This window comes from Nycticebus coucang, chromosome 3 (genome assembly GCF_027406575.1).
Source record: "Nycticebus coucang isolate mNycCou1 chromosome 3, mNycCou1.pri, whole genome shotgun sequence".
In the NCBI taxonomy this organism is placed as follows: Eukaryota; Metazoa; Chordata; class Mammalia; order Primates; family Lorisidae; genus Nycticebus; species Nycticebus coucang.
In genome coordinates this window covers 37,019,935-37,046,446 of record NC_069782.1, presented here as the reverse complement: position 1 = coordinate 37,046,446, position 26,512 = coordinate 37,019,935, and the positions used below count along the sequence as shown (strand labels likewise).

At 36.8% G+C, this 26,512-nt stretch overlaps 1 protein-coding gene across 2 annotated transcripts in view; it reads right to left on the bottom strand.

Annotated features, from left to right (window-relative positions):
• Positions 1–26,512, bottom strand: part of SLC6A15 (solute carrier family 6 member 15) — a 92,661-nt gene that overhangs the window by 23,689 nt on the left and 42,460 nt on the right. Inside the window, exons 1-2 of one of the 2 annotated variants that reach the window (XM_053586014.1) lie at positions 23,251–23,515; positions 3,051–3,524 (exon numbers count right to left, since the gene is read on the bottom strand). In XM_053586014.1, the coding sequence (XP_053441989.1) occupies positions 3,051–3,339 (289 nt within the window). In that variant the 5' untranslated portion in view covers positions 3,340–3,524; positions 23,251–23,515. Of the gene's footprint in view, positions 1–3,050; positions 3,525–23,250; positions 23,516–26,512 lie in introns of those variants that run through there. The other variant, XM_053586012.1, reaches the window with a different exon arrangement.

Genomic DNA, 26,512 nt, shown 5'->3' with positions numbered 1-26,512 from the left:
TACAATGCTAAGGGCAACACAGTGAGACTCAAATATAATAATAATAATAATAACAATAATTTTCTGAAGTAGGATTTACAAACTCCTAGAAATATTATTTAAACAATGGTTATAAAGTCATTTTTTAAAATTTTATTTCAACTCACTGAAATCACACATTCTAAATATGATAAATTAAAATGAATGAGTTTTTACGGTATTAATGTTGACTTTTTTCCTAAATAAAATGCCCATCATGGGAAAAGAAAAAGGTTCAAAGACTGAAAAAAAAAATAAAGCAAAATAACTTCTACCAAAGGCACACATCATTCTTTCCCATAAATCCTACATATAAAAGTACCTTTAATGAATCATAGTATTATTTGTTTTCCAAAATTCTGAGAAAAGGTAAAATTGATTGATAAATTAATATATTTCATGGCTACTGTAAATACATATGTCATATTATCCTCATAATAAAGTTTCCCTATTAAAAAATATTTTTAAGCTAAATCACAAATGAAGGCATATGAGTACTTATTTAAAAAAATAAACCTTAATAGCTTGACAATGTTAATATTAAATTATACTATTTAGATAAAAGAAGATAAGTGTAAAACCTGTATTTATTTCTACCGTGATAATCCATATGCAAATTATGATGAAACAACCTCTGAACTAAGCTTCCTACGTTCAGATTTTTAATCTGCAGTTTTGCTCAACTAGATACTGTTATGTGTAGCAGTTTTAAGTAACTGATGGTACTAAGTCTCTTTTTTTGTAAGAGACCATTTATTATCTTTTCCTTACTTTAAAAGTGTTTAATTACATTGAATAGATTTTTGGAAGCTATTCAAATTGTTTTGGTAGTTTTTCATCTAAAGAAATCACTAGTACTTGATTTTTTCAAATTATTTATCTCAGTATCTATATATCTTTGTAGTAATGACTGTGTATAAGGATCTCCCTTCACAAGTAGTCGGTGCATAATCCCATCTTCTCACGGCTGATCTTCAGTCTTTCAGACTTAGTTGATTCTACAAAAGTGTATGTAATATAAGCTATTAATGCATGAGCTTGTAAAATAAAACTATTGAAATTCTAATTCTAAAATGATTAGTAACATTCAGGAACTGCTGACCTGAAAGTGTTATCCAAGAACTGACTCTGAATTTTAATACTTACATCCAATCTAGAGTATGAATGGGGTGTATAGGTGCATGTTAAGGACTAAATAAAAAGAGAGACAGAATGAAGACTAGAGTCATTGGAGCTCCTTCTTCAGCCACATGTGCAATGACATGCTGCTGGATATTTAGCCTTTTCTTCTAACTTGAATTACTCAAACATTCGTCTCCATATTAAAAACAGTCCTAGCTAAAATAAAATTGCACATTTACCATTTGCCAGGTACCTATCTAAGCACAGAGATACATTTATCCTTTGCCAGGTACATATCTAAGCACATTACATACAGTTGTTTGTTTATCTCTTATAAGAATCTGGTGAAACAAGTACGATTATTAACACTATGGCTGTGGAAAGTAGTCCTGAAGAAATGAGGTAACTTGTGAAAGGTCACACGGCTGCTGGGAAAAGACTCAGGCTTTTCAAGTCAACTCCAAACCTGACCCGATAGCCTCAATGCTAACGCACTTGTTAAGCTTAATAATTGTACCTTAAGAATAATGTCTTTAGACATATCAACTTATATTTACTCTATTACTTTTTTCTATTTTTTTAGAAAGTGCTTCAAAATTGTTCTTGCTAATAAGCAAATACTAAATATAAAATCCTTTATTCCTCTGCACTAAAACAGAAATTGTACTAAGTGAAAGTCAATCTGACTTTTCAGATGGACAGCATAGCCTTCTTCCTGACCAGTATGGCCAGTAGGGCTCACGGAGGGAAAGGTCCCAACCACAGGATTTCTCTTCTGCCAGGCCTGGCAAATAGAATGATTTGTGACAAACAAAAAAGCAGGGTAGTGCACAGTTGTACACGGCCCATCTGATAAATAATTCACATATCATGCCTCTGCCTATCTGAGGAGCTTTTCAGTAGAATGACGGGTAGTGCATCACCAGCGTCAGATGTGATCCTTAGCTCTCAGATTTGTCAAACAGGCTACTTTATCCAAACCTGATTTTGTGCCTGATTGAATTAACTAAAAGATATATTAAACATGTTTTGTCACCATATTCCCTTATCTTTTTGTTAGTAGAAAATATTGTTTCTGCTCTTCGTGTGCTGAAATGCACAACTATGGCGTAATAATTTTTAGCCATACACTTTAATAGTTTTAATGTACAGAGATAATAAAATTTCACGCTAAATGATAGTTAATTTAACTTTCGGTTTGATTCTGATGCAATATGGAAGTAGTATTGTACGTAAAGAATTTATATTTTTGTATAGATATTTTCCCTAGATTTTTAGGATTTTTTTGCTAAATAAGCTTGGCAATTACACGCATAAATACAAAAAGTGAGAATAACAATAGGATGCAGATATTTTTGCTTAAAATTAAGGATGCTAATTTCTTCAAAATTTTCTTTGAAACGGAACATGGTCCCAAAATACTACAGCATTTGAAAACTGTAATCATTCTAAATTACATGGGAATTTTTGCTTTTTTGGAAAAGTGAGGCAACTTAAAATGGAGTTAATAAGTCATCTGTCTTCCTTCACCAGCGCTGTCCTGTGCTAGGAGCTTGAGGTTATTCTTTAAATGGAATAACTGGCACAAAGGATGCAACATTTGTTAGAAAAGTTCCAGTCAGTAATTCAGAGATGATTATAACACTCACAGAAGAATTTGAGAATGTGTTACTCTTAAGCAATCCCTGAGTATTCATAGCAAGCCAATCTGCTCCTATGGAAACCTAATCTGAAAACAGAGCTGGGCTCTCTTCCCACAAACGAGTCTCCCTAGTTTCACAATGGAATTCATAGTTTCAAAAATAATGAGTCCACAGCAACAATAGGAGCTATTTGAGAAAAACGATTGCAATTTACTACAGTAATTTATCACTTAAAAAAAAAAAAACATAAACGAAGAAACAACTTACCACCACCATTCTTCTGACATAGGTAGGGGAATCGCCACACATTCCCTAAACCTACGGAAAATCCAACTTGGGCCAGGATGTATTGCAGTTTACTGTTCCAAGCTGGTCTTTCATCTTCAACTTCAGATTCTTCTTCGATATCTATATCTTTCTCCTCTTGGACATCAACAATTAGTTCACTCTTTTTAAAAGCATCATCAGCTGAGTCTTCATTGGAAAGAAGGTCTTTGACAGACTCAATAACCTCATCATCTAATTCTCTTTTTACTACCTTGCTATTCTTAGGCATTGGAAAGTGTAGAAAGTATTATTTTTAAAAACTGTCTTTTGGAAAATGTTAGTTCTTTTTTTAAAAGAAAAAAATATTCCACCTGGGATGAAGTAAAGACCGAGGATGATACCAAATAAATCCTTGATTCAAGGTGATAAAGTCTTACGGATCCTGGGTCTGTATGTCCAATATTCTGTAGATACCTGTAAAGTAAGATGAAATGTGACACTATTTAATGATGAAAACATTTAAAATACTGAATCATCTTTTCTTGTTTATTTTTATGATGAACAAGGATCCCTTTCTAGAGAGTATGAAACATACAATTGTCTTTGGTCTTTCAGAGTTTAATAGTTCCAGAAGAAAAGTAAGAAATGTAAAGCACTTATTAAGTTTCACACACATTTTCTTTGCAAAAATATCAGACATACCCCAGTGTGTAATGTATAGTTTGTTCATTAGTAATTAAGATTTTGTAACTCTTCTTAATTCTTTTTTTTTCCCTGACTGAAATATATCTTTTCTTACACATCCCTTTATTTTGTTCCTCACAGAATTATGTATGCAATTGCATGCCAACACTGTAGATGTGTCTTGTACATAATCTCTTCCACCCAGGTATCATCCATTCACTCATCCAACTGACTGTGATGGGACCTTATGAAATACAATCATAGTAAATCACATGTCATATGCTTTTAAGAATCCTGTGTCTAAAATTATGATTGCGTATCTTTTAAGACGTCTTATTTTCAACTACAGAAGAACTTTCTAGTTTGGAAGGGTCTACTTCATTGTGCCATATTGAAATATTACAATAAAACATTGTGATTTATACCACTACATTGTTGTAAATCTAAAACTGGGTGATGTTCAATTGTACTTTGTTGGTTTATTTGATAATAACATAGAAGGGTAAATGGTTAAGCATTCCTAGAACACATTTCTAAAAAGTCCTATTATCCCCAGGGAAATTAAGCTAAGACTAAAAAGGGGGAGATTTACAAGATAAATAAAAAATAACCTTTGTGGTTAAATAACCTCCGTCCTAAAATCATGAACTTGAAATTTGTGCTGTACAAAAACTAGTTGTGGGAATTTGTGCAGTGTTCTCAATTTGTTTGTGACTTAGTTGCTTTAACTGTTACATTAAAAAAAATAATAATCCTGTTTCTAATAAAGAAGAAGACGCATCTGCAATAACTATACTACACTGCAGAATTTAAAAGACCCCAAATAGGAAATATCAGTAATGTCAGACAAAATTAGAATTGTGAAGAAAGTAATGAGGCTACACATAAAATACCAGGACATTATAAATGAGGCAGTAAATGGGAAAAAAGTCACGATATATATATATGAACGTTCTCCTAAGCAACTCAACAAAAACACTGCCATCATTTTTTAGATTTTCTCTCCTTTTATTAGTGTGTAAACTCTCGTATTCTTTTTTCCTATTCAGACACAGACCAAGTAAATGTACAGTGCATGTCTACAGACCAAAGACATTGTCTGCTTTAAAAAATGACAAAACATATAAGTGCTTCTCTTCAAAGCTGCATTGGGAAGCTTTCGAAATTTTAACCTAAGCATTCTGCCATTTATTGCTGTAACAAAAAGGAATTTATTGATAGAACTGCTATTAAGTTTATATTAAAAGTAAAACAGTTGTCATACTTCAAGCTATAAAATAAGCAAGACCGTGCAGGGTAAAGACATGAAAAAAAATATTTAATTTATCTATGTAACTAATTACTTTGTGCAATTACTTTGTTGGATGATGTGTAGTTGTTTGAAAAATTAAAATATATACTCTAAGAGAAAACATATATTTATTCAGGATTTGTTAACAGTTAAGAGGAAACTGAAGGTAAATCTGAAAGAGACACATTCCCAAATGAGGAATAAATGGATATCTCTCTAGAAAAAGTGAAAAACTTCTTGCAGTGATTATTTTAAAGAAGCCAACAAGGTTTTGATGTGAAAATATTCATGAAGTTTAATATTGTGTCTGCTTAATTTGTATTATTTTCCTTTACAGCTCAGTATGTATTAGTTGAATAAATGAATAACTGCAATTATTGAAAATCTGTAATAAGTTAATATTTTAAAATAATTTCTGCTTGAAGAAAACAACCTGACTTTAAGAAACTGTGTATTGTGAGACATGAATTATCCGGATTAAATGTCTACATTTATTGTATTATCTAAAGATGAAAGTCATTGGCATAATAACGTGATAAATGGGCACTGATTTTAGTCCAACAAACTTGGACATTGTATTCTACCTCTATTATTTATTAACTGTGCAACTGCTGGTAGTTATATTTTCCCTTACCTCAATTTCCATAATAAACATGGCCTCTTATTCATTTTTATGCAAATATAAAGGGTAAGACTATATCCAAGTTTAGAGATACTATTAACATTATAATAAAATACTCATATTTTATTTAAAAAAAATTTTTGAACAGTCTTAATGATAAACCTACCTCAAATCAATCATCACAGAAATTGTTGTATCTCTTCTACACATTTTTGCACTTTCAGAAAAATTACACAAAAACTTGAAATGAAAAATAACACCTTTGGATACTACCACATGTTTTTACATGTTAAATGAAGAATCAGCTTCAATTTATATAAATTTTACATTACATATGAATTTAAATAACAAAACTTTCGGAAAACATTATACTTAAAAATTCTCATCAAACTACCGAAAGGTTATATTTTCTATTTCAAAAATCACTACCTAATGTAAACAAAATTTAACTGCAATATAAATAAATATACATAAATGCACACACTCATACGTATCATTAACAACCCCCAGCAACCTTTATACAATTTAAATAAAATCTATTAAATAGTTTAAATGTTTTTACATAAATTTAGATCTCCTTTATTAATTTAATCCCCCTCAAAATGGGATGCCACATTAATATTATAGGTAAAATAATTTAAACTCCCTTTTCTAGTCTGTTCCTTACCCTCTTTTACCTCCTGATCTTTTCTGCAGTAATTTTCAGAAGATAGGGGGAGGGAATATAATTAACACTGAAATTTTGACAATAAGATATAATTCTGGAGGAAAAAAAATGTCATTGCTTAGAGAATAACTTTGTGTATCTATTTCACCTCCATAGTCACAATGTTTGAACTTCTCTGTGAAATGAATGAACCAAATTTTTTTTTTTTTTTTTTTTTTTTTTTGCCCAGGGTCCAGGTTTGCACCCGCCACCTCTGGTATATGGGGCCAGCACCAAGCTCACTGAGCCACAGGTGCCGCCAAACCAAAATAAATTTAAAAGAAAATTTTCTATAACATATATATAGAGAATATGTGTGTGTATACATATAGTTTTTGTTTATCATTTTTCCCCAAGACCCTGTACCCACTGATCAGAGGCATTTGCTTCAAGCACACACACATGGTGGGTGGCTGGAGCTTCTCTAAGCCTCTGCCTGTCTGCCAGCCTCCATTTCTTTTCGACACTGATTTACTACTTGAAACTTTATTTATTGCACCATGTTGGTGTGGTGGGAAGGGTGGGGGCCTGCCCTGGACACAGGGGCCCTGCTGAGCAGTGGCCTCACCCTAGGCACCTGGAGCCTGACCAGATTCTCCCCTATCCTGCTACCCCCACCTCCACCTCTCCAGAGAGTCTCCAAGAGCCTTGATCCTTTGCCCTCCCAGACCAACCATTCCATAGCCCTGGACATAACACCTGTCAAAGGCCCTAACATGCTGGATGAGGGGCAGCAGAGAGTGAGGAAAAGGGGCCCTACCAGGAGGGAGGCCCCCATCAGCCCTGCTGCTCTACCGAGTCCCCAAGGCAGAGGTGTATCTCATGCTGGATGAGGGGCAGCAGAGAGAGAGGAGAAGGGGCCCTACCAGGAGGGAGGCCCCCATCAGCCCTGCTGCTCTACCGAGTCCCCAAGGCAGAGGTGTATGTCATGCTTGGACAAAACTGCTTACCCATTTGTTTTGCTTCCCTGTGCCTCTGTCTGCTGATGTGTGTGGGACACTCCTGTCTGTCTATTCCTGGAAAGTTCATTACTACAGACCCTGGGACCTTCCCAGTCTGTGCCATACTATTATCCATAAACCAGGCTATCTGTAAAAAAAAAAAAGTAGCCAAATGTAAAAATATATATTGAGTTTCTCATGAGGTTTGTAAAAACGAAGTATAGAGACAGCAATTTGGAAGCCAAATCAATTTCAAGTTTTCAAGATCTGCCTTTCTTGAAAGATAAAATTTTAAGGAATTTAAAAATCTTGCCTAAATAATTTAGTCCATCAGTGTGGGCCATAAACAAACTGAAAAGAGAATAAGAAATGAGGTTGACTGTTGCTAAAAATGTATTGCAATTGCTATATCTGGGAACAGAAGAAGAAAGGAAGCAGGAATGTCAAAGGAAGTGAGGTAGAGGGTGGAGAAGTAAGGTATCGGGTGATAAAATATAACATTTATAATGGTAGAATCAATATCCAATAACTGCACAGCCTCTGCCAGGTTAGCACCATTCATTCTTGTGACAGAGAGTCAACTGGAGGCTAAGCAATCACCCACCATTTTCATTTTTTTTTCTTTTTTTTGTTTTGATTCCATTATCCTGGTTATTTATTTTTTATTAAATCATAGCTGTGTACATTAATGCAATCATGGGGCACAATGTGCTGGTTTTATATACAATTCGAAATGTTTTCATCAAACTGGTTAACATAGCCTTCACGGCATCTTCTTAGTTATTGTGTTAAGACGTTTATATTCTATGCCTACTAAATTTCACATGTATAAATATGGGAGAGTATATATCTCTTTGACACACGGACTTCCTATCTTTTGGATAAATACACAGCAGTGGGATAGCTGGATCATATGGTAGTTCTACTTTCAATTTTTTGAGGAATTTCCTTACAGTTCTCTATACTGGCTGTGTTAATTCACATTCCTACCAGCTGCGTCTGAGTCTTCCCTTTTCTCTACAACCTTGCCATCTGGAACTAGGAGTTGCATTAGCTGTCCTCATTATGATCTGGTAAGGCCTCCTATTTGCAACTGCACAGCAGAACAGGGATCAGAAAAATACGCCCAGGAGCCAAATACAGTCCACTCTTTGGCTCTGTAATTAAAACTTTATTGGGACATACCTAGGTCCATACATTTGTAAGTTACCTGTGGCTCATTTTGTGCTACTACAACAGGGTTGCTCTTACCAACTGTAAATCCTATCATATTTACTCTTTATTGAAAAAGTTTTCCAACCTCTCTTTTGGAGAATAAATCTGAATTGAATTTGTGGAGGTCCCTAGCTTTATCTATTTCCCATTTGCATGGTACTATTTTATCAACAAAAATGTTGAGATAAAACTATCTCCATTCAAAGATGAGTACAAAGAAAAAGTTTTGCATAGAGGGATAGAGGGCTATACTAGAGGGAGAAAAACCACGAGCAAAAGACATGTGTATCACATAAACATACACCAGGAAAAGTGCTCCAGAGCTATGAGGTGATCACTTGTTAGGAAAAAAACTCATGAAAGTGAAATTAAAGGTTAATTGGAAGAAAATGTTAGATGGATGAATACAAGTAAGAAATGGGAGAATTCATCCCAGGAAAGAAAGTCACATCAGAAACAACTAAAACTAGAATTAAAAACTGCTAAAACTAAATCCAGAGACATGGAGGCTTAAAGAAGCTTTACAAAAGATAAATTTAAAAATATAAACATTTTGAAGTAATTTAAAGAAAAATCTGAAGGAAACTGAAGCTAGATGAAGGTGATCCAACAACCTTATAGTTGGTATATCCAAACAAGAGAAAAGAACTAATAAAAGGCAAAATATTAAAAGACAGAAGAACAAACGTTCACTTAAAGACTTGTATTTTCAAGTTGTAACAACATAGAAAAGCAAACACTGAGAAATTACTATGTAAAGAATTCCTAGGGATTTCAATCAGAAGTAGAAAGGGGAAATAAAAAGACTTCTCAGAATAGTCAGTAGCTTCCATAAAACTAAGAGAAAAATACGTGATCTCCAATTTTTAAACCCAATTGATTTCTTTTCCAATTATAAAGACCACAGGCGTCTATTCCTATTCAAAACAAAACTGATTAACCCTATCCTTTGAGGAGAGAGCGTGGAGGAGGGACGGGCAACCTAATCATGAAATTTATCCAACCAGTGAAGAAGCAAAGACCTCAGTAACAGACAAGCCAGGGCAAGGAATAAAAGTGAACAAAGAGATAAAGTTTTCAATCTGTAGAAATTATACTGAGGGGAAAATATAAATTCAAATTTAAAAATAACTAACAAAATCAGGGGCTGAAATCAGATGAAAAAGAGTGTGAAAATGTCCACACTGTTCGTGCAAGGAATAAAAGATACTATGTAAATATGAAACTCTACAGTGGAATCTTCTGGGAATTAATATATCTTGATGTAATGAGATTTATTGGTGTCAAACATTTATAACTGAATTTTAGAGACAGAGTTCAAATCCTCACTCACTGAATGAGGTTTTATGATCTTTGCCAAGATACTTAACTGTGCCTCAGTTTCTTCATTTATATAATGAAGACAATAATATGCTTTTCTAATAATAGGGTGCTTGAATCAATGCCAGCACACTGAGAGCACTCAGTACATATTCTTTTTATTACTACAATGATTATCACTCTCATCATTGTATTACATTGCAAGTAACTTATTGTATGTTATTCTATGAAGGAGAATATTGAACTCATGTGACTCATTTTTTTTTTTTTCTTTTGAGACAACATTTTTCTGTCAGTTATCTATTGCTATGAAACGAATCCTCTCAAAACCTACTGGCTTAAAAACAATTTTATTTCCTCATTATTGTTTGGGAGAGAGGAGTCAGCTAGGTTTAGCTAATGTGCTGTTATTCTGCCGGTCTTGACTTGGGTTTCTCCTGCACTGCAGTTATCCATCCAATCCAGTGAGGGTAGATTGTCTATTTTTTTTTTAATTTTTAATTTTTTTTTATTGTTGGGGATTCACTGAACGTACAATAAGCCAGGTTACACTGATTGCATTTGTTAGGTAAAGTCCCTCTTGCAATCATGTCTTGCCCCCAGAAGGTGTGGCACACACCAAGGCCCCACCCCTCTCCCTCCTTCCCTCTCTCTGCTTTTCCTCTCCCCCCACCCCCCTTGAGGGTAGATTGTCTTAATTATGATCTAACTTACATTCTGGTAAAAGCGAGGGTATCAGCCAGAGCACTTTGGCTCTCCCAGGTAGTCTCTCCAAAATGCTAGCTACCACTTTTTCACCTTATAAGCTCAATCTACAGATTTCCAAACACACCTAAAAGAAGGTAAGCAGGGGCACAAGTGCTACTAAAGCCTCTGTGTCACATTCGCCAATGTGTCACTGGCCAAACCAAGTCCCCAAACTCAGCCCACATTGGTGCAAGAAAGCCCCACTTCTGGATGGAAGGACCAACAAACTCAGATTGCAAAGGACATAAGAAAAGGGAAGAGAAAAATAGAATCACATGCTTTAAAAATAATTTTCCACGTTTGCCCACTTAGTTCCCCACTCCCCTGGAATTTGTTGGGAAAGGGAACAAAGCAATCAAGAGTTGGCACCTAACTTTGCCCAGGCTGCAACTGCTACTGTAGGCAGAGATCCTGGTTCCTGTTTTTCCGAACTATTTTCATTCTTGCCCTTTTCCATCTCATCGCCAGGCACCTCATTGTTTCTTTGAATGCCTGTGACTCTGCCAATCTTATTTCTTTTTTGCCTAGTACTCAGCACGGGTTTCTACAGCTTGCAAACAAAGAATCCTAAATTACACACCAGTTATAAATGACAAACCACTGTTATATTTTCATTCTTCTATCTCTGTGTATAAACATTAATGCACAAAAATGTTGGCAACTTTACATCATTTAAATGCGAACTTGAATTTACTTTTTATGCATTCTCCCTTTTCATATTACTGTAGTTCTCTTGTCTTTTTCAAATTAAATCTATGGAAACTATTGAAATTAGATCCAATACTTTTTCAAATTAACATAAAAATTTTCTAACTCAGGGGTCTTCAACCCCAACCAATTTATTTTATGTGTTGTTCTTTTCGAGGTCGTTTCACCTGTTCTAGGCCCTTTTCTTTCCATATACATTTTGAAATCGGTCTGACAATTTCTCCCATAAAAACAAGACCTTCTGGGGTTTTAAATGAGATTGCATCAATTTTTATGGGTCTATATGGAGAGAAATGACAACTAAAAAACTGAATTTTCCAATCCAGGTTGTAAGTATATCTTTCTTTTATTTATGCATTCTTTATTCTGTATTTCATTCAACCAAGTTTCAAAGATTTTCAGTATACTAGTCCTTCACATCTTTTGTTAAATGTATCTCTAAGTAGTTTATGTTTCTGAATATAATTGTAATTTTTTTGAGTTTCAGGTTGCAGTTGTATTTTGCTGGTATATAAAATAAAACTATTTTTTTATGACAAATTTTTTTTCCTGCAATGATACTAAATCAAGTATTACATTTTTTTAAAAGATCCTTTAGAATTTCCCCTTACACAATCACGCCATTAGTGAGTAAAGATAACCTGTACTTTTTAAATTGCTTACCTTTAATTTCTTTCTCTTGACTTATTTTTATGGCTAGAACAGCTACTAAAATGTTGAACAGAAGAGCTAAGAGGAAATGCCTTCATTTATGGCTCAGTATTGCTGGGAAAGTAGTCAATATTTCAGCTAAGCACAAAGTTAAATTTTTTCATAGATATCATTTATCTGTTTAGTGAAGTTACTTTTTAAGTTCAGCAACGGTTTTCATTTTGCATTATTAATGTACTGAAATTTGACATATTTTCTGCCTTTATTAAGGTAATCTTGTAACTTGTTAGTCTTTTGATATAGCATATTATATTAATTAGTTTTGTGTCTTAAACTGGTGTTTCACTCATGGGATACATCCCACAATTAATCATAGTGCATTACTTTTTAATGTATCACTAACATAAATCTGCTAGTTTTTTGTTACAGGATTTTTCAACTATAATCATTTGAATCTGTGTGTGCAATTTTTTTTCCCTATATGTTTCTCCTCTGATTTTGGTGGCCTCATGAAAACTTTTGAAATGATTTCCCTTTTATTTTCAGAGAGAATATGAGTAGGATTAGTTTTATTTTTTTCTTTAAATATTTGGCAGCACTCACCAATCAAGCCATCTGGGCCTGGAATTTTCTTTCTGAATATATTTTTCATTAAAAATTCAATTTCTTTCAAGGTGGCGCCTGTGGCTCAAAGGAGTAGGGCGCCGGCCTCATATGCCAGAGGTGGCAGGTTCAAACCCAGCCTGGGCCAAAAATTGCCAAAAAATAAAAAATAAAAAATTCAATTTCTTTCATTGATACACATCTACTTAAGATTTTATTTTTCTTATTCGTTTGGTAAGCTGTCATTTTTGAGGAATTTTTCTATGTAATCATAAAGGTATCAAATTTATAATATTCTCTATATTTCATAATAATCTCTATATTTTAAAAATATACATAGGATTTTCATGCATATTCCTTCTTTTATTCCTGATTTTGGTAAGAGATCTTTACTCTGCTTTTGTTTTGACCAATCTTGCTGATATTTTCTTTGTAAAATTAACAATACTTTCTGCAATTCTCGTTCCATCTTTAAAAATATTTTAGCTCACAAACTATTGTTACAATTTGTTTGAAACTATATTATGTCACATTTCCAGTGAAAACATACAAAGGCCTGAGATAGCAGGCAGGTGCTTTCATCTTTAAAACAAAGAATGACTCAAACACACTTGCTTCCCCTAAGTTTGGCATTCATCACAAGCTTAATATTTTGTGATAAAGTACTAAACCACCAGTAAGTTATTTCCATAATTTTGATAGTCCATTTTACTGAAGAAAGGATTTTTAAATATTAACTCTTCTAACATTGAATCTTAAATTTATTATGGATTCAAATGAAACATATTTTTAAATTTCTATATAACATATAAAGAATATCTGAATAAAATAAAAATATTGCAACATTCAAGAAAAGCTGGCACAACATGTTGATTAGTGTATAGTTATTCAATAACTGCAAAAGGAAAAAGACAAGCCAATTGATGAAAGACTAAAATAATGATCTCGAAAATATGAATATTTTCAGTGATATAGAATTCAACTCCCAATATTTACAAATTATGTCACTCTTTATGTAATTTTTTTGTGATAAGCAAAAAGATAACAAAAGTCACAGAGCCAATCAAAATGGAGGGAATACAAAGTCTCAGTTTATATTTCATTAAATATATGTTTGCCCCCAAAAGTGTACTATATTACTTCTTTCAGAATGCCTAAATGTTTTATAAAAAATAGTAACACCAAATATTCATGAACATGTGAAGAGAAAACCAATCATACATTTCTAGTGGAAATGTAGAATACAGCCACTCTGAAAACAAAAAAGCTTATAGCTATTTTTGTTATAGAACCAAACAGGGTCCATTTGCCCAAATGGTGTTAGAAAGCCAAACACCAAATCACCAGGTTTTTATAGAGAGATTTTTATTACAAGGCAGCCAAGCAAGGAGACAGGAGTCTGACTCCAATGTCTCCCCAAGTGAAAGGCTAGGACAGGTTTTATAGTCAGAGGGTAATGAAGCATGGTCTGAATGTGTATCTTGCAATGGGATAATCCCAGGAGGCAGGATATGACTAGATGGTGTCCTGGGGTGACATTAGAGCTCAATCTAGTTGGCTCACGAATTACACCTTCTTAATTCAGTCTCCATTCCTTCCTCCAAGCACTCAGATTCTGCTGGTGGTTGAATGCTTGGTTCATTTGGGCATGCCTAGGTTACATAACTTGCAATGCAAGGGTCCATGACAACTAGGAAACAATTCCTGGAGAGATTTCAAGATGGCTGATTAGAGGCAGCTTGTGTTCATCAGTTCTTCAGAGAGCAATCAGAATATTCATGAAATACTCATATTTGGAATAGCTCATTGGAGGGGAAAAAACATTTAATAATAATAAAAGCAACAAGGAGACACCAAGAGTGAAGGCAGAGGCTGGACTTCCAGCATGTAGGCTGTTGGGAGCTTTGAGTGGCCACTGTAAAGGGGTAGGCAGCAGACCTGCAGGACTCTGCACTCATGGTGTGGGAAGTTTTGGCTACAGGAGAACTTCTTAGCCTCCACAGGCCTTCACAGAGACATGGGGAGTTGCTGAAATACCACACTGAGGCACTGCCTGTGCTCTGGTGGAGCTTCACAGGCTTTGGGACTCTAGGTACCTGCCCTGACAGCCACATAGGGAGCCCTTTTTCCTACACTATAGTTCCTACCCTAAGGATGCTTCTGCCTCATGCTGGACCAGGGAGACAAGGAGAGCCTGGGCAATTCCCCAAGCCCCCAGGTCAAGTTTTGCAGCTATAGTTGTAGGCCACTGTCTGGCGAGGGAGGGGTGTACAGCTTGAGCTCATTACATGAGCATAGTGGGACATACCCTGCCCAACCCAGGGTATGTCCAATCCATGCAAGAAAACAGGTGGCCTGCGTTAGTGTTCTGCCAGCAGCCTAGGACCAGCCTTTATGGCCCAGTGTTGGTCAGCGCTTGAACTCAGGGATCTGAGGACCGTTCCACTGGTCCAATCCTCAAGACTATGGTATTTTAAGAGGCACAGAGGAGAGATCTGTGAAATATCTTGAGTGGGGAGTAAGTCTGCATAGGCAGAACTAAAAGTAAAGTGTGATGTGGTCCCGGGCTGCTGCCCATGCGCAGAGCACCCCTGGCCCAACAGGAAGCTGAGAAAGCTGCACTGTCAGTCCTGGGTGGGATGTCTATTGCGGAAGATCACAGTCTGCGGGGACATTGCTTTATGAGTGCTACTGTCTTTTGACTCTCCCAGTTCAGGCTGCTGTGGGCGGCCAGATGCCAGATGGAGGTTCATGAGGGAAGGAGGCCAGGGGAGTGAAACTCATTCCATCTGCTGGACGGTGAATTTCAGACAGCCCCTCCTCCACAAGCAGCTTCCCTGGTATTGTGGAGCTGCTTCCGCCCCTCCATGAAGGATTTCTTCAGTGGCCCCGGAGCCAAAACCCAACCGCTACTGAGAAAGCACCATCCCTTCTTTTAGGAAGCCTGAAAACAGACTTGCCTGATCCAGCCCCCATTAGCTTCACCAGCACAGAAAGGGTCCCCGGGGAGTTCCAGAGCACCATCCACTTTCTGGGATGTCTGAATGTTTCTTCGGATCTACTATCTACTAGAGACAAAAGTTAAGTCTCACAAATAGCAGGTGGCTCCCTCCTGCAAGTGCCACCTACTGGCACAGAGGTCAACTTGCACAGCCCATTACAGCATGTCCTGATTCAACTATACAGAGGTTGACTGTTACCTACAAGCACCACCTACTGACCTGAAGATTAAACTGGACATCCCAATATAATTCATACAGTTAGAAGTCCGCAGAGATGAAGACAGTGACAAAATTTCAGAGACCTTCATCTCCACTTCTCAACAGGATGCTGGGAATCTGCCAATAGGCATAGAATGCCACTGCTATAGCCCACAAATAAGTAGCAAGTGTGAAACCACCACACTAAGGCTATCTATAACCAAGGTATTCAGTTAGAACACAGCCCTCCTAAAAGTACACACACGCAAAGCCAAAGATCCATACTTAACATACTTTAAAGTTACCCCCTTACAAGGGGAACGAAGTCCCATCTAAACAAAAGTAAAATCAAAAACAGGAAATGACAGCCTCTCTAGATGAAAAGAAGCAGATGAACTCTGGCAGTATGTAAAAAACAAAATGTAATGACACTCTGACAAAAATCATACTAGCTGTCCAGCAAGAGATTCCAATCAAAAGGAAAATTTTGAAATGTCAGATAGCAAACTCAAAATTTGGGTGATAAGTAAGCTCAATGTGATCCAAGAGAAAATCAAAATCAGCACGAAGAAACAAACGAAAATTCATGGCATGAATGAAATGCAAACTAAAGAGGAAGATATTATAAAGCAACAATAGCAAGGACAGAACTTCTAGAAATGACAGACTCATTTAAGGAATTGCAAAATACAATGGACGGTTTCAAAAACAAAATAGACTAACAAAGAAAGAATTTCAAAGCTCAAAGACAAGGATTTTGAATTAATCTGGTCAGTCAAAAAAAAAAAGACAAAAAAAAAAAGAATTAAAGGAAATTAGCAAAGTCTTCAAGAAATATGAGATTATGTAAAGTGCCCAACCCTGATAATTATAGGTATCCTGAGGGACAAGAAGAAAAAATAGAAAAAGCACAGAAAACTTATTTGATGGAATAGTAGAGGAAAACTTCCCTGGTTGTGCTAGAAACTTAGACATCTAGATTCAAGGTCATCTGGAAGATTCTTCTTCTGGAAGATTCTTTCCAAAGCACATATTCGACAGGGTATCCAAAGGAAAAGTGAAGGAGAAAAACCTACACATTGCAAAACAAAAGCATCAAGTAACTTATAAAGGAAAACTGACCAGACTAACAACAGAAATTCTCATCACAAACTTTACAAGCCAGAGGGATTGGAGTCCTAGTTTCAGTTTTCTTAAACGCAACAACTGTTAGCCAAAAATTGTGTATTCTGCAAATCTCATAAATATAGGAGAAATAAATTCTTTTCCCAAAGAGCAAACACTAAGGGAATTTGTCAAGGCTAGACCTGCCTTACAAGAAATGTTCAAAAGTGCTCTAAGCATTGAAAAGAATGGTCAATACTAATAAAGGTAAATACATGGTGCCCCATGATCACATTAATGTACACAGCTATGATTTAATAAAAAAAAAAATTCACAGCTTTTATAAAACAGTAACACAAGGGAGAAAAAAAATCTACTGGTTAATAATCAACAGGATGACGAGAAGGGCGTCTCACATATGAATATTAACTTGAATATAAATGGTCTAAATGCCTGTAAGTAGGTATAACTAGTGGAATGGATAGATAAACACAAGATGAGCACTCTCCAGGAAAAACATTTAACTGGTGAAGATTCTCCTAGATGTAAGGTAGAGTTTTGAAAAAAAATATTTTACCCAAATGGAAATCAAAAGCAAGCAGTAGTACCTATTCTTCAGATAAAACAGAATTTAAATCTACAACAGTAAAAAAAAAAAAAAAATACAAAGATGGTCATTATATATTGACAAAGAGTCCCATTGTCTCTGCTAAAAGATTGAATGCTTTTGAATGCTTTTCCTATATGATTGGGATCAAGATAAAGAATGGCCATTTCCACACTCTTATTCAAAATACTACTGGAATTTCTAACAAGTGTAAATAAGCAAGAAAAAGAAATACAGTCATCCCTTAGTATACTTGGGCGACTGGTTCAAGGAAAGGACCCCCCAGGAATTTCAAAATCTTCAGATTCTCAAGTCCCCCATCATCCCTGAGGAATCTTCATATACAAAATATTGGCCCTCTGTATCCATGAGTTCTGCATCTCACGAATACTATTTTTCTATTTGCATTTGGGTACATACACATATGGTGAAACCATAGATACAGGAGAGCTGAATCTATAAGGCATGTAGATAATAAAGGTAGAAATCAAACTTTTCACATTTGGAGATACTCTGATCTGAAAATCCTAAGGAATATACAAATATGAATACTCCTAGAACAAATTATTCAACAAAATCATACGATGCCAGATAAACACACACAAATCATTTGTATTTCTAAGTGTTAGCAATAAGCAAGTGGACACAGAAAATAGAAAGGCAATAGCATGACCTTCCCTAAAATAATGAAATACATGAAAAGGCAATGAAACATGGACAATATTATTTTTACTTATAACTATTATGTCCTGTTTTTAAAAAATGAAAGATACAAATATATAGAAACATACAATGTTCATGGATTGCAAGACTCAACATAGTAAATATGTCAACTCTCCTTAACTGATAGATGGGTTTAATATAACACCTATCAAAATCTCAGCAAAATCTCTTGCATAAACAATATTTTTCTAGAATTTATATGAAAAGGCAAAAAACTACACTACAGCAATTTTAGAACATAAGAAGGAAGTGAGAGGAACAATGTGACACAATTTCAAGACATTATATAACCACAGTAATGAAGTCTAGATAAGGTTTGCAGGCAGATGAGACACATAAACGCGGAGCAGGAGATACTACACAGAAAGAAGTGCAGATGAGTATGCCCAACTGATACCCAGTGAATTTCAATGGAGAAACATAATCCTTTCAACAGTTCTGAAAACAATTGAACATCCCTTGGCAAAAATATAATCACTACCAAAAATTAAGTAAAAATGGAGCAAACTTAAACATAAAAAATAAAACCATAAAACTCTTAGAAAAAATCATCATGGAAAAGTTTGAGATGTAGGTATACATAAAGAGTTCTCAGACATGACAAAAGTCAGACTTATCAAAGAAAAAATTGTGAACTGGAGATCAAAATTAAAAACTTTTGCTCTGTGAAAGAACCTACTAGGAGGATGAAAAAACGAGTTAAAGTCTGGGAGAAAATATTTCCCAGTCACAAAGGGCTATTATAGAGGATACATAAAGAAATCATATAAATCAATTACTAAAAGTAAAATTAGAAAATGGGTAAAGTACATGAAGGGACATTTCATTGAATATTACATAAGAATAGCAAATGCGCTCATAAAATGAGGTTTCATATTATTGGGTCTCAGAAAAATTTAAATTAAAACCACAGTGAGATGTTACTATATACCATCAGAATGGCTAAAATACAATAACAACCAAATTCTGATTAGGATGTAGTGAAAATGAACCATTCAGTCATTGCCAGTGACAACATAAAATTGTGCAACCCGCCTAGAAAAAAGTTTGGCAGTTTCTTAAAAAACTAAACATGCAATTGCCATATAACCAAGTATTAATTGCACTCTTGGGCGTTTATCCCAGATAATGAAAACCTCCCATCCACAAAAACCTATCAGGAGTATCCATTCAGCTTTATGGATATAAATAATCCACATGTCATTCAATGGGTGAATGATTAAGCAAACTCCAGCACATCTTATACCATAGAGTACAACTCAGCCAAAAATAAATAAATAAATAAACTATTGTTATACACAACTCAGATGGATCTACAGAAAATTATGCGGAGTGAAAAAAAGCTAAAAAAAGCAAAAGGTTAAGTATTGTATGGTTCCAGTTATATAACATTCTTGAAATGACTAATAATAAACGTGGGCAGACTAGGGGTTACCAGGAGTTAAAGATGGCAGGAGTGAAGTGGTATTGGTTATAGAAAGGCAACACAGAGAATTGTTTTGTGATAAAACTGTTCTGTTATTTGCATTGAAGTCAACATTCTGATTAGGATGTTGCAGTTTAGTTATTGCAAGATTTACAATTGTAGGAAATTCTGTCAAGAGGTTACAAGGATAATGTGTGATTTCTTAACAGGACCACCTCCACATCTCTGTAAGTAAATAAAGTCTTAAAAAATATTTTATGTATAATCAAGCTTATATATATGCATATATACTCAAGCTAATATATGTTTTCTCTCCATCCCAACCTACTTCTTTTTGCATTACATTATGCATAATTCTACCTCTCAGTTTTTCAAACATTTTAATAACTTTTTATCTCAATATGATATTTATCTTTCTAAATAACCATGATATTCTATCTTTCTAAATAACCATGATATTCTCAGTGCAGGTGCACCACATATTTAGACCTCATTTCTGATAATTTGTTACTATAGCCTTTCAACAAATTACTTTCTATATGTTGCATTGCCACATCTTTATAATAAATTCCTAGAAGTGGAATTGCGGACCAAGGGGCATGTGCTTTCCTAACTGTGATAAATGTTGCCAAATGGCCCTTTATAAAAATTGTGTCAATGTGCACTACTGGAAGTAACATGGAGGGCTTGTTTTGCTGTGATCTCTTTCATCTTTGCCAATTTGATAGGTTAAAAAGCTTCCAGAGTAAGCATTCTATTTAAAGATAACAATCAATCTTATGTGAAAAGATACCTTAGCACATTAATCACAAGTAAATAAAGTGACCTTCAAGGATGAAAACAGCTTTATCCTATATCAAGTGATTTCATGCATTTAAAATTATCCCATATCTCAGTTTATCATTAGTAGTTATTATTCACAGAGAAAAAGATAATTATTGGTCAAAGTTAATATTTAAGCAGATAAATATATCAAAATGTATTTACTAAAGATTGCCAGAGGAGTAGTATTATAAGCAAACTGGTAATAAATCTAACAATTACCGCCATATAACCTTTAATGTTTTTCATGTATCAGACTATGTCTGTGGATTTTTGTTAATAACACCATCTGCTCAGAAACCATTCAAAATCTATTCTGCATATGAACATATTAATATATCCAATCATGCATGTGCATGTAGTAATAAAAAATTAACATTTTCCTTAAGAAATTGAGAAGTGAAAGCAAAGTTTAAGTGAGATTTTGATAACCACCATGGTCTCCTTCAAGTCTGTCATTCTAAGTAAATGGTTCTTTTAATTGCCTGGATGAAAACCCCAGAGACTTAAAAGGAATGCAAATTTCTTACTTATTCATACACAAATTTTATTTTATGACAGGGGAAATATATTCTCTAACTCGTGCACAGTACAATTTGAACTCTGTGATCAATGGATAAAGTAATGATTATAAATAAGAGGTTTAGGCTTTAGTAACTATTACAACTTATTTCAAATGTTTCAAAACCTCACAAGTAGGGCGGCGCCTGTGGCTCAAAGGAGTAGGGCGCTGGCCCGATATACCAGAGGTGGTGGTTTCAAACTCGGCCCCAGCCAAAAAAAAACAAAAAAAAAAAACTCACAAGTAGGGCTTCTCATCTGATTATTGGTATCTCAAACAGTTAAGTTATCTGATTTTTAAATTATTTTCTTATTAATTGGGTGGCAGAGTGTTTTTATCTCTTAGAAACATAGAAATGAAAGATACAAATACCTTTCATTTGTATATACGAAATATATGAAAGGACACATACCTTTCTTAATCCCATGTAAATCTTGAGTTAAGACTGAAATTGTGAAATAATTTTATAGAGTATATAATGTGCAATCCAAAGAAAAGCTTATCAACAAACAGTACAATATTAATCTTTCAAAATTGTAATTTCTGTCTTTCAGAGAAAATAAGACATTGTAAATTTTGCTTGGAAAAAATAATTGATGAATTCAATTTTGACTTCAGCTGTTTGGGTTGATATATTTTACTCCAACATGTATACCTGGCTCACTGATGATACAATTAGAAACTCAACACACAAAAATAAGATCTTCTGATTCTGCGGTCAAACACCTCGAATTTAATAAGAGAAATACACGTACTGTTCAAATAAAATTCAGTCCATCATCAAGTATTATGTACAAGTTAAGCCCAGTACTAGGCTCCTAACACATAAGTAGATCTGTTTTTCAGGACTGTTTTTGCAGAAACCAGGGTGGGCGAGGCGAGGAGCTCCCTGGGGCTGCGAAGCAGAAAATACAGTAATTCCTCAAAGCAAACACTTTGTTCCCGGTATGCGAGAAAGGAAACCAGGCACTGACAGGTATAATATAGCTTTTACAGAATGGGCGATGAAGAGCCCATATGCAGCATGCAGAGCAAGTCCTTCTTTCCTCCCAGACTTCCTAGGTAGAGAACGACAAAAGTGGTGCAAACTAAGATCAGGTCTACCTTTAAGACCTGGAGGGAAAAACAGCCCCACGGGGAGAAACGGTCGAAGTCTCATTTGCATAAGCACCCAAACACAGCTGACGTCACCGCGCCCGAGTCCGGACCCCGCCCAGTCTTACTCCAGCCCTTCGCTGCGGGCGGGCGGGCGGGATGAAAGGGGAAAGGGAGACACCAGAAAGCGCGAACCTGGGGGCTTCGCTCTCCTAGAACTCGCATCAAACGCCACTCCTCGGCGCAACGGAAAAGAACTCAGGCCCCTGCGGCCTCTGCCACTGGGTGGGTCACGCAAGTTCCAGGGACGCCTCCGACGTTTTGATTCATTCATTTGCGTAATAAGGCTGCAGCGCAAGTTAAGATTGAAAGGATACTTAAAACCTTCTGTCCACCACACATAGACAAGCCAAGTTGGTGAAAAGTAGAAACGATCTAAGTTTAGTCGCTTCCCATCCGCTCCTTATAATCCCGGCATCACTTCCCTCCCAGTCACACTCTCCGGTTCCAGGAGGGGCAGAAACGCCCAAGCTGTGACTTCTCCTGCACCCACGTGCGCGGCGTGGGGGGAAAGGCCCGCTTTCGGACCGTTTATCACCGGATGCCTCCAGCAAAAGGAATTTGTAGTCACGTGAAAACACTCTTCGTTCCGTGGTCGCCTTCTGCAGTTGCAAAAGCTACCAGAAGCGAATGAGGAATGAGGCTCCTTGCTCTCCCCGCCCCACCGCCCACCTGCACGAGGTTTGGCTACCAATCACCTCGAAAGCGCCTCTTTCCACCCTGACCCTCCCAACTTTCCTCTCGGACTTCCCAAGTGTCAAGACCCCACCCTACAACCTCCACTTAACTTGAAAATGAGTAGGTCTCTGGGGATGCCCTGGGCAATTTCCACCACAGGAAGGAAGGATGGCGGCACGTTTCCACCCATGTGCTTCCTCCTACATGTGCAGCCTCTACCCCCCTGATGTGCACGTATACAGAACGCAGATAAGAGAGGGTCGCCCGCCGAGCCCACTTTCTCCCTCCCAGGGCTTTTGAGCCATCCTTCCTCCATCCGTCACAGGACAGAGCCCGGTATCCATCCATCGGTTCGTTTCCAGTCCAGATCCCCAGTATCCTGGATGGCTAATGACGAGCCCCAGGCGTGCCCTTAGCATAGGAACGTGTCATTACCGTTAGTGTGTCTTGACCCAGCGCCTCTTGCTGCGACCCGGTACTGGCAGCAGCAGTCACGAAAGGGTCCGGTCCGGGTGGCTGCGACGGAGGCCCCAAAGGAGCTATCTCGGGAGAAGCAGCTGCTTGCCAAGGGCGGGCCCCGGGGCTAGGTTTGGGGGGTGCTACCCTGCAGGCTTGCAAAGAGACTAGTGAGCTCCGGTGTCTCTGCCAGGCAACAGCACGGGATGCGGGCGCGCGGGCGCGTGTGTGCGCGCGCATGTGTGAGTGTGTGTGAGTGAGCGTGTGACGACGGCGCCCACGTGCCCGGCCCGCCCGCGGTGCGGCCGCCGACAAGCGGCAAGGGAGGCGGAGGCTGTGGGCGGCGGCGGGGCGCGGAGGAGGCAGTCGGGCGCGCAGGCTGGCGCCGCACCTCCGCCCTACCGCCCTTGACGCAGAGGCCACTGCGGCTGCCCGCCGCGTCCCGCCAGCGCCGGTGGCTGGGTCGGTGAAATGCTGGATGGACCTGGGGAAACCCTCTCCAAATCAAAACAAAACAAATTCCCCAGGCCTCCGAGGTTTCCTCAACCCGCTCAGCCTCAAGGATGGGCGCCCGTGGCCGGCCCGAGCCTTTTGTCTCGGAGAGCATAACGATAGGATCGATCCTGCCTCGCTAACTCTGGGTATTCTCCAAGACTGGAAGAAGAGGATGACCCAAGGAACCCTTTCCCCTAGCTTTCTCCCCCAGGATAGCCATGTACACCTCGGGGCCTTGGCCTCTCCTTCGGGGGTGACAGCGCCCTCCATCTGGCCAGGTGGGGAAAGGCGTTGTGAGGAATCGGTCCTCCCCCGCTCTGCGGGGATCCCTCAGCATCCTCCCCTTCTCCAAGGGACAAGATGAAGCCCTGCTGACTTCTGACTATTAGGGGCGAGCTCATCCTTAAGCTACGTGGAGCATTCCTAAAATAGATACCGCTAAAACACAAAGCTTAGCCACCTATTGAAAATGGCTCAATCGTTCCCTGAACAGGACATACACTCTAGGAATTCATTTCCCATACTTGAAACTTTTTAAATGTGAGGAAACTGCAGCATGTTTCTAGAATAGATTACGGCAGAAAAGGTTCAGTGATGTGGCAAATACATTTTTCACTTCTGGATGATTAATTAATATTACCATTTGAAAAATACCTTGTGCACTTTAAGACCTTACAACAATCCCTTAGATTTTGACAGTTTTTATCCAATTAAGATCGAATTAAATAATAAGGCCATTGCAGACAGATTTTACATGCAGGGAAAAATCTCCTGGAAAGAAATCACAAGGCCTAAATGTCAGGTCAGAACATTGCTACTAATCCTTAGCTTTTAAAACAGCCAAAAGAGTTTTCTTTTTTTCACCTCAGCCTCTCTTCCAATCCCATCTTTAAAAACTTAAATGTTGAGGGCGGTGCCTGTGGCTCAGTGAGTAGGGCACCGGCCCCATATACTGAAAGTGGCCAACTGCAACAAAAAATAGCCGGGCGTCATGGCAGGTGCCTGTAGTCCCAGCTCCTCGGGAGGCTGAGGCAAGAGAATCGCCTAAGCTCAAGAGCTGGAGGTTGCTGTGAGCTGTGACGCCACAGCACTCTACCGAGGGCGACAAAGTAAAACTCTGTCTCTAAAAAAAAAAAAAAAAAAAAAAAAAAGTTAAATGTTGAAAAATTAGAAAGTGAAAAAATAAATTAGGTTTGTTTCTTCATCTGTTCCTCCCCTGCCACAGATAAACAAATGCTCTTTGACAGATGTACCACTGGGGAAGGGCAGTTAAAATAAATTATTTCACATAATTTGCCTATCCATCACTTTTTGGTGAACAGGCAAATATTTATGTTGATAAATATGTATAGAGTTCTATGTATAGCGAGAAATTGAAACACAGCACATGTTATCAATAACTTAAGAAAATAAGTCTTTCCACACTCAGGATTAGACCTATCTATCGAAAACAAAGTTATCTGTACACTCACAGCAATACTTTACAGTAGTACCAGGAAGTACTAAAAGCATTTTACCCTTACACTTTTCTGATCCCTACCTCAAATGCATATGCATGACTCACAAAATATTCTAGAGCAATGCCCTCAGGAATGGCTGATACTAATTTATGTCTTGATACCAATGAAGAGAAGCTGGTGAAAGCAACGTTTGTACTAAGCTCCCCACTAAGTACCTGGGGCTTTATAATATCTTATCTAATATCCTTAGCTAATTAATGAGGTGATTTTTTCCTAATTTAGAGATTAGAGAGAGGTGATTCTCAGGGAAAAAAAAAAAACTAAAAAAATCACACAGCTAATTTAATAATGGAACGAAGAATTAAACTCAGATCTGCTGGTGTCAGAGTTTATAGTTTTCATAACTCCTTAGAAGGAATTACAATTAATAGTTATAGCTATAATGAATGTATAGATTTTTATGAGGAAGAAAGGGTAGACTCTCAATACAAGTGCTAGACAACTTTGAAAATAATAAGCAGAATGAGACTAGAAAAGCTCCCAAAAAGCTGTAAAAATTCCAGTCACAATTGAAATGTATTCTTTTTCAAATGTAAACAACAAAAAGTCTTCAGAGATAGAGAATTCCATTGCTGCTATCTTTCAGGCTAATGATTATAGAGTACTTTCTCAGTCACACTGTGGAAAAAACGACCACATGCTGTTGGTTTGGGAGGAGGAGGCAGCACATAGAAGGGAAAACAAGGAACTTGGAAAAATATTTCCACAAGTTAAGGGACACTAGCCTTTATGGCCATACTATATTTATTAATACTGATTTCTGGTCAATTATGTATATTAGTAATGTGCAGAATAATTTATATATTTTATTTTTCTTAATCCTTACACCAACCCCATAACATTGGTCTCATTATTGCCAAACATCACAGAAGAAAAAACTGAGACATTGGTTTTTCAAGGTCATACGGTTAGGATGTATCCATTAGATAGTATAATAAACAAAACAAAAAACCCTAGACCACTGCTCCTATGTAAATCATTTTTTATTCCAACTTTTAAGATTTTATCATCACACTCGTCATTTGAAATACATCTAATAAAAGATGAGGTGAAAGAGAGAAATATTTCCCTTGACTGGATCATAGAAGGAATCTGATTGATTGAGCCTTACTACTTTAGTATTTTTTAAATAAAATCCCTTAAAATAACAATATTATGTAAAACTCCAAAAGATGTATTATTACAGTTCAGAAAAACAATTTAAATATTTACTATAGAAGAGATTT